Source organism: Ylistrum balloti, unplaced genomic scaffold (genome assembly GCF_031769215.1).
Source record: "Ylistrum balloti isolate Yb309-2 unplaced genomic scaffold, AGI_CSIRO_Ybal_v1 Utg371938, whole genome shotgun sequence".
Taxonomy (NCBI): domain Eukaryota; kingdom Metazoa; phylum Mollusca; class Bivalvia; order Pectinida; family Pectinidae; genus Ylistrum; species Ylistrum balloti.
The window spans coordinates 4,116-11,958 of NW_026782951.1; the positions used below are offsets into that span (position 1 = coordinate 4,116).

The following is a 7,843-nucleotide window of genomic DNA, read 5'->3' on the forward strand; positions in this document are numbered from 1 at the left end:
ATGTCAGGTAATGACGGAACAATTTACGCTAATGTCAGGTGATGACGGAACTCTATTTTCAGGTTTGTTGTTTGTTTAGGTTTAACAGCCCATCAACACAATTGTATTGACAGAACTTTGTCAAATTCATGAAATTCCAAGATGTATAGTCATTAAGATCTTGTTGATGGAGATGGCGTTTCTGAGTTTAAAATAATACATTATTAATGCATTAAGCAATGCTTGATATTGTACAAGTTGTCGCACTCTTTGAAACCAGATTTAACCTATAAATACATGGCTGGTGTTGCATGTGAGGCAGGCATTATTTACTCTTCCAGAGCACACAGGCTTGCCTTCATCGTTTTGAATGTCTATGTGTTACCCATTATGTTTAACTTCAGTATGTTGATGGCTGCATCTGCAGAGTGGAATGTTCTTTCATATTGATAGAACGTATTCGGGTTGTATAGCACAGTTTCAAAACAGTAAAAAATAAATCCATTTTTATGTATTTCTTCAAAAGTTTATTTCCAATTTATGAATTTCATTATTTCTTCTGTTCTCATCTTCACACCATTTCTGCAAGTAAAAAAAATGAGAAGAATAAGTATGTAAATTTCAAACACAATTCATACAATTTAGAGCCCTATATTGAATAATTTATTTTTGGTAAAAAAACATTGTTGAAAGACTGAGAAAATTTTGCACTTATTCAGGGATTAGGAGACAGTATTAATATATACAGTTAACAAGGATAGGTACATGGTAAGTTATGATTATAAGCAATAATTGATTAGGAACAAACTTTAAATGAGGTTTTAGATCCAGTACCTTCACATTCTTATAATGCAATGAGTCTTACCAAATTTGTATAACATTCTGGATCCATACATCTCAATTTGTGGGGGGTCCAATTTAGATAAAATATCAGCGGTGATGATGGCATGCTTTAATGAACCCATCACCCAACCCCCTCTTTTCTTCTCAAAGAATGAGACAAACGGCCATTCCTGCACCTAAAAAAGCAACATAAAAAACACTTCACAGGTTGCAAAATTGTTTTCCTGTAATGGCATAGTTATGTTGAAATTAGAACACAGCTGGAAAATTGCACATTTATATGCTCTTCACATGTACTGATAAACTTTCTGCGATTTTAAATAATGGTGACTTGATATGTAAATTGTAAAACAATAAATGACCATTCAAAAATCAGCAAGAATTGAATTGTATGGGATGTTAAATATTATTTGATCGCAATAAATTTGAAAAGCTGTCTCCAAAGTAGAACTCTAAAACACAGTTTTGAAATTGACTAAGATTAATTGTTATAAAACACTATGCCTATATTATTCCACTTTATTATTTAGTTCAAATGTTACCAAATATAGTACTGGGTGGCACCATTTTAAATAATGCAAACTAAACATGAACTTACATTGATCTCTAATTGTTTAAAATTGAGGCCAACATTAACTGTACATACACTAAAAGCAAGACCATTAAAACCCTTTTCCCTGACTGCTAGGGTATAAAATTGGAAACAAATGAGAACAAAGAATATACAAATGAAATTGTAATACAAACTGAAAGTACAATCAACACAAGAGCAGACTTGAAACAAAGGCAAGATCTACATGGAGACTTCCTGCAAAACTACAAGGAGAATAAGACCAGAGGTTCCAAAAGAATAAACATCTTCAATGATGCCACTTGTCCTGTAGATCTTTAGAAGTCTACTCAAGTGAAAAAGTAACCATAAAAAACTGGAGCCAACAATATACTTACAACAGCAGGATACGATTTTTTGCCATGAGCAATAAGTAAAAATTGCCCAGTGGAATAACTGGAAGCATTAATATATAATATATCTGATATCAAAATATTAATTACTGCATAGTCAGCGTTTATCAAACTGACAAAAAAACATCAATTTTTTTAATCTGACTTCGTATGATTCATTGTTAATTTCATGTGTTCACTTTGTTAGAATAATAACAATATATATTGGTTTTGAGTACATAAAGGACACAACAATTATCTATCATGAGATGGTACTGGTAAAAGATGTAATTGTGGGAGGAGACACCAATTACCTGTTGTCCATGGTTGCTTGATTCTGTTCACCCACACTTGCTAAATTCTCATCATCAATGATTGCTGGACTCTGGACACTTCAATTACAAAACATGACATCATTGTAATTGTAATCCTTCATTTTAATTCACAAAGTAGGATGAGGAATGTTTGTCTTACTCAAATAATGATTGACATTTTGTCTTAATTTTGGTGTATGGATTGGATATTGTAATGTACATTAACAGTATCTAAACTCAGTTACATATATTATGCACTGTTGCATGCTTTCACAATGCTTTGCTTTTGATCTTCACTTGACATCTAGTTAGTTTATGATATAATTTAATGTATATACATGTACTCGGAAATTTTCGTCACTGGATACTTTCCCCCTTGGTAAAACGCAAAATACTTTCATCTACTTTAAAAAGTTGTAATTAGAAAATGAACTTTTCTCCTTCCTGTTGTATTCTCTCCATCCTCAAAAGGCGAAAATATCCAGGTATACAGTATTTACTTCACATGTTGTAGTATATGCACCATCTGATCCTTAGACATCCTATGTAGTATGCTAGCTAGCTTGTAACATATCTGCATGGTGTGCGTTGTGTGCGTATGGATCACTAACCAGTCAATCCAAGCACAATGGAAACTGGGGGTTCTAGCTAGTGCTACTAAAATTTGAATGGCTATTTTCATACAGCACTTATGATATAAAAAGGACTATAATATGTATGAATACACTAGTAGTGTACTGAACTAGTATGGTGATCGGCATTTCAAAATTCCTTACAAATTTCAACTGTTCATAGATATCTTGAGCAATTTAGTCAGGTCATACAGGCACATTATAAATCAATGGTTTTTGTTTTTGTTCTGTGTCTACTTACTGTTGGTTTCCCTGATAGGCTTTTATTGGACTCTCCGTCTCCTGTGAACTGGCTATTGGGCTTTCCATTGCCTGTGAACTGGCCATTAGAATTTCCATCTCCTGTGAACTGGCCATTAGACTTTCCATCTCCTGTGAACTGGCTATTAGACTTTCCATCTCCTGTGAACTGGCTATTGGACTTTCCATTGCCTGTGAAATTGCTGTTATTGGACTTTCCAAAGACCGTGAACTGAAAACAAATCAAAATCATTAGGTATAAAAGAACAACATTTATTAATATTACAATGTACTGGTATAAAAACTGAAGGATTTGTAAGGGTGTTAAGGTAGAGAAAAATCTGGCAAATTAATGAATTTATCTTTTGTTCCGAGTCTACTTACTGATGGTTTCCCTGATAGGCTATTATTGGACTTTCCATCTCCTGTGAACTGGCTATCACTGGTATTGGACTTTCCATCTCCTGTGAACTGGCTATCACTGGTATTGAACTTTCCATCTCCTGTGAACTGGCTATCACTGGTATTGGACTTTCCAGCTCCTGTGAACAGGCTATTACTGGTATTGGGCTTTCCATCTCCTGTGAACTGAAACCAAATCAAAATCTTTGTATAAAGGAATAACTTATATTTATTGATATTACAATGTACTGGTATGATGATTGACAGATTTTTCAGGGTCTTAAAGTGGAGGGGAAACTGCAATACACGGAGAAAAATCTCAATCAGTGCATGCCTACCCTTTTGATTTTGATGTTTGGCTGTTTGTACATCCCTACCCTTTTTGTATTTCTGTGTGTACCTCGATTAAATGCCTATTAGTCAAAATATAAATATAGTACCTATGATTATAAATCAATTATTACTTACTCAGTAACTGTCTGAAGCAATGTATCCAGGAGACTGTCATCCAACTCAATATTTTCATCAGAGTCATCTGTGAAATTCTCATTCCGACCACAAACTTGGATGAGAGGAACAAAGTGGTTTGGTATCCAATTTTCCTTTTGTAGATCTTCTCTAGTGGATGTCCACATAATGAACAGAGGCTTCCTATGTCGCAGAACAAGAGGGTTGATTTCCCGACCTAATACTGCTTTGGGTACTGGTCCCCCCAAGTCTGGATAAACAGAAAAGACTGTGCTTCCTAGCATATCAGCGAGTGCAAAGAGCTGCCATATTCCCATGTACTCTTTGTCTCTAACAACCGCCATAGCTTCTGCTCTAAAAATTCTCTTAATTACAGATGGTGTGATTTTATCGCCTGCCGTGTACAGTTGAGACATCATAGTGTATGTGACACTTAGATGATCACCTTCTCCTTTGGGAAATTCCAAGCCTTGTTGTAGATTGTCATTGTTGGTATACAATTCTTCCCCCAGGCACATGGCAGTTACAATCCTAACTCTTATCTCTTCATGGTGTTCCTCATTGCCAAAACATGCGACACTGACCATCTTGGGCAGACAGTTTCCATCACCTGTAATTCTGACTGGCAATCTGTTGCTTAGATCATTATTTACAGGCAGTAACCTTAGAGCCACCTTATCAGCAACCAATTTTGATTGGACCACTGTTACTGTATCATCCACTTGTACATGGCATCTTCGGAAATATTTGTCTTCTGTTAAATGTAAGCATCTTCTTTGAAGTTCATCAAATGATGATGATTTCTGGAGGCTGGAAAGAGTGTTTCTGAAGAAAAGCACACGTTCATCCCCTTCGATGGACAATTGTTCAGGTGTTACATTTACCAGTTGAAGTGCTTTTCTGGTCCTTTTTCTTGTCTTCTTTTTTGGGGATGGTTTCTTCTCCTTGGTGCTCTTGGCTGCATTTTTACTGGAATTGTTTTCTTTGTTGGCGCTTTGTTTCTGACTTGGTTGTCTTTTTCCTTCATCACAAGCACTTTCTGTAATATTCTTTGAACTTCCAGGCTCCCCTGAATTGCTAGTGAGGTAAATTTTTTTGAAAGGGGCAACAAATTCTTTGTTCACACAAGAATATCCTTGGCTGTCCATCTGACAAGACTCGCAGAAGCAGGAAAGATTTCTGACAAGTAGTGTTGACAATTCAGGTGAGTTGTTTATTATTTGGTGAAGTTTCCTTGTTCCTTTCACAGTCTTTGTGTGGTTCTCCTTTCCTTGCCTTTGGATTTCTGATTTTGGAATGTAGAAAAACCTCCTCTTGGATAGACAGTCATCAATTTCTAAGTTTTCATGGCAGTACATGTACATATCCAATACATTGTTTATAACCACTTTTTTACCTGTAATAGCTCTATCTAAGGCCCTGTTTACCACTCCGATCTCTGCATCACAGTCACCTTTTCCATGTTCAGAGCCAAAGAAGTTCCTGTTCACTTTTCTGTCCATCTTGGCCAATATTCCAAAAGGTCCTCTTGACTTGAATTGTGCACTGCAACCGTCACTAAACAAAATAGTTTTATCTGGGATTCCTATCCTGTTACTCAAATCCATGTAAACTTTCTCCTGAAAATAATCCACAGCATGATAATCATGGTTTAGATCATCAGATATAACAATGTCTGCTTCTCTGACAACACCTTGTTGAGTGTGGTAGTAAGAAACAACAGGATACATAGTGATTTGTTCAACAGTATAAAATACTGACTTGATTTCTTCCTGATACTTAATGCTTCGGTTTTTAGCAAAATCTACCACTTGAAGGAGGGTTTGTTCTGGCAAGGTATTCTTAATCAATGAAAACTGAAAATCCTGCCATTTTGCAGTGTGTAGGTGGGAAACAAATGTTGTTCCTTGTGATGGCTGTAAGATGTCTTGAATGAATTCCTCCAATATTACCCTTTTTTGTCCACTCTTTGTCTTGAGTATCCTTTTCTTTTGCCCCTCTTGGCTATGGTACTCCCATCTTACCCATGTGAATGTTTTCTCCTCAGGGATGTCCATGTAGTAGTTTTTCAATGTTTCTGCAAAATTATTGCATGCAGAACATTCTCGGTTGACACATTTCTGTTTGAAAAATTTCTCATTGTCAGACTTCCGACAAAGTAGAATGTTTAGTAATGATCCTTCAGATGACACCTTTTTGCTCTTTGGACAACATCTATTTAATGTTAATAGTTTATTTCTGACGTTCATACAGTAAACGCAACAGCAATACTCTCGAAACTTTTCTGCAAGCTTTCTCACATTTCTAGGTCTTTTGGCTGCAAAACGCCCAAGTCCAACTTTGACTGATGATTCTAAATTGAACTTAGCATGGGCCTCACTGATGGAAATTTGCATCAAATAACCAGGACCCTCTTTGGTGGCGTAACGTTTTGTTGGAAGGACTCGTGATACATCTGATCGTTTATAAAACTCTTTTATGCAGTTATTGACATCCTGTGATTTTCTTTTCTTTTTCTTAGTTTTCTTTGTTAGGTTTTTTCTGTCAATTTTCAGTTTTGTAGCAACTGCGCGCTTGCTAAGATTTCTGTATCTAACTACAAGAGACCTTGCCAAGACTACCAAGGCCTTTTTTCCTTTAGTTGTCTTCTTCATTTCCTTTAGGCCAGCTTCTGGAACATGGATGAACTCATCAGCGATGGTTTTCCTTACTTCTTTTTTCTGCTGTGGACTGGAGTTTTTGATTACATTGCGTAAGATTGTGGCAAACTTCTTTGGGGACTTTGGAAGTGTTTTTCTTACATTAGATGTAATATTCCATTCACTCTTTTTTGTTCTGAAGGGTGTACTGGATTTATCCTGCACTTCTGTAACTGTTGCCTTGGAAATATTTTTTCTCTCTCTTGATCTACGCTTTCTCTCTCTGTCTTTCTTCTTGACCCATTCTTTCTTCTGGTAATTCATTCTTTCACGTTCATTGCGTTTTGCTTGCCGATTGTACTCTTTCCTTTGCAGAATTTTTGCCCTGGTTTCAATAATACATGCATTTTTCTCTTTTCGTGATTTCTTTAAGTATGTTCCACTCTGTTTTCTTCTGTTTTCATATTTCTCTTGTCTCTTTCTCTGCAACGAAAGGATTCTTTCTTTCTCTTTAACCACTTCAGGGTCTGGATTTGTCTTTTTAAGTTCTCTTTTTATTTTATCTCGTTTTTCTTTTACTCGCTTTTTTTGCTTTTCCAAATAGTGACGATACTTGACAGGATCAGCCTCTTTAAGCCATTGTCTATATAAGTTACTCCTATGTAGTCCTGTAACAGGAAAAAAAATAATTGTTAAATGACAAGGTTTGGATTGGCCCACATACTTAAAATAAAATCATATATCAGGTCCTTAGGTAAAAATTTACTTTCAAGTCAAAGGTTTTATCTAAAATAGTTTATATATATTTCTACACTGTGCTTTTCAATTTCCCTAATCACAGAAAGCAAAATTTAAATAAAATTATCCTTTTTTATAGTGCTCTCGACTTTTTTGAGGTGGAAAAAAATCTGACAATAGGTAATAGGTTTCCTCTGTCAATATATTTTCAACACATTCTGTTGTAAGTGTGACAAGAACTTATTCATCCTTGGACCAAAATGAATCAAAAGGACTTGTAAGCTTGAGTGAAATTACGCTATTCCACACAATCTTAACCATGTTACACAGTACAATACAAATAATGAAATCACTACACGGATGAATTGCATATTTACCATAACTCCTGGTTAACACGAAATGTCTGTCATGCATTTACATTCGCACATGATATGTCCGTCACTTATTTACGTTCGCTCATCAAGTGTCCGTCACTGATTTTACGTTCGCACACTAACCTTGTATGATTCACCTCCAGCTGGCGGTAAATTCAAAGCACTCACGAAAATATGTCACTTGAAAGCGTAATTCAAAATCCTGCAACGTATCAGCCCCAAATCATCGTTTAATGATATTCCCTGTGCGAACTGTCATTGATGCGAACGTA

The 7,843-nt window shown here is 35.8% G+C and overlaps 1 protein-coding gene across 1 annotated transcript; it reads right to left on the bottom strand.

Moving 5' to 3' along the window:
- Positions 1-483: 483 nt before the first annotated feature.
- LOC132563963 (uncharacterized) lies at positions 484-4,370 on the bottom strand. The gene is made up of 6 exons (XM_060228717.1): positions 3,821-4,370; positions 3,335-3,538; positions 2,952-3,182; positions 2,079-2,156; positions 845-998; positions 484-561 (listed from the first exon to the last, which is right to left on the bottom strand). The coding sequence occupies exons 1-5, from the start codon at positions 4,336-4,338 to the stop codon at positions 944-946; spliced, it is 1,086 nt and encodes a 361-aa protein (XP_060084700.1). The 5' UTR covers positions 4,339-4,370; the 3' UTR covers positions 484-561; positions 845-943.
- Positions 4,371-7,843: the final 3,473 nt, after the last annotated feature.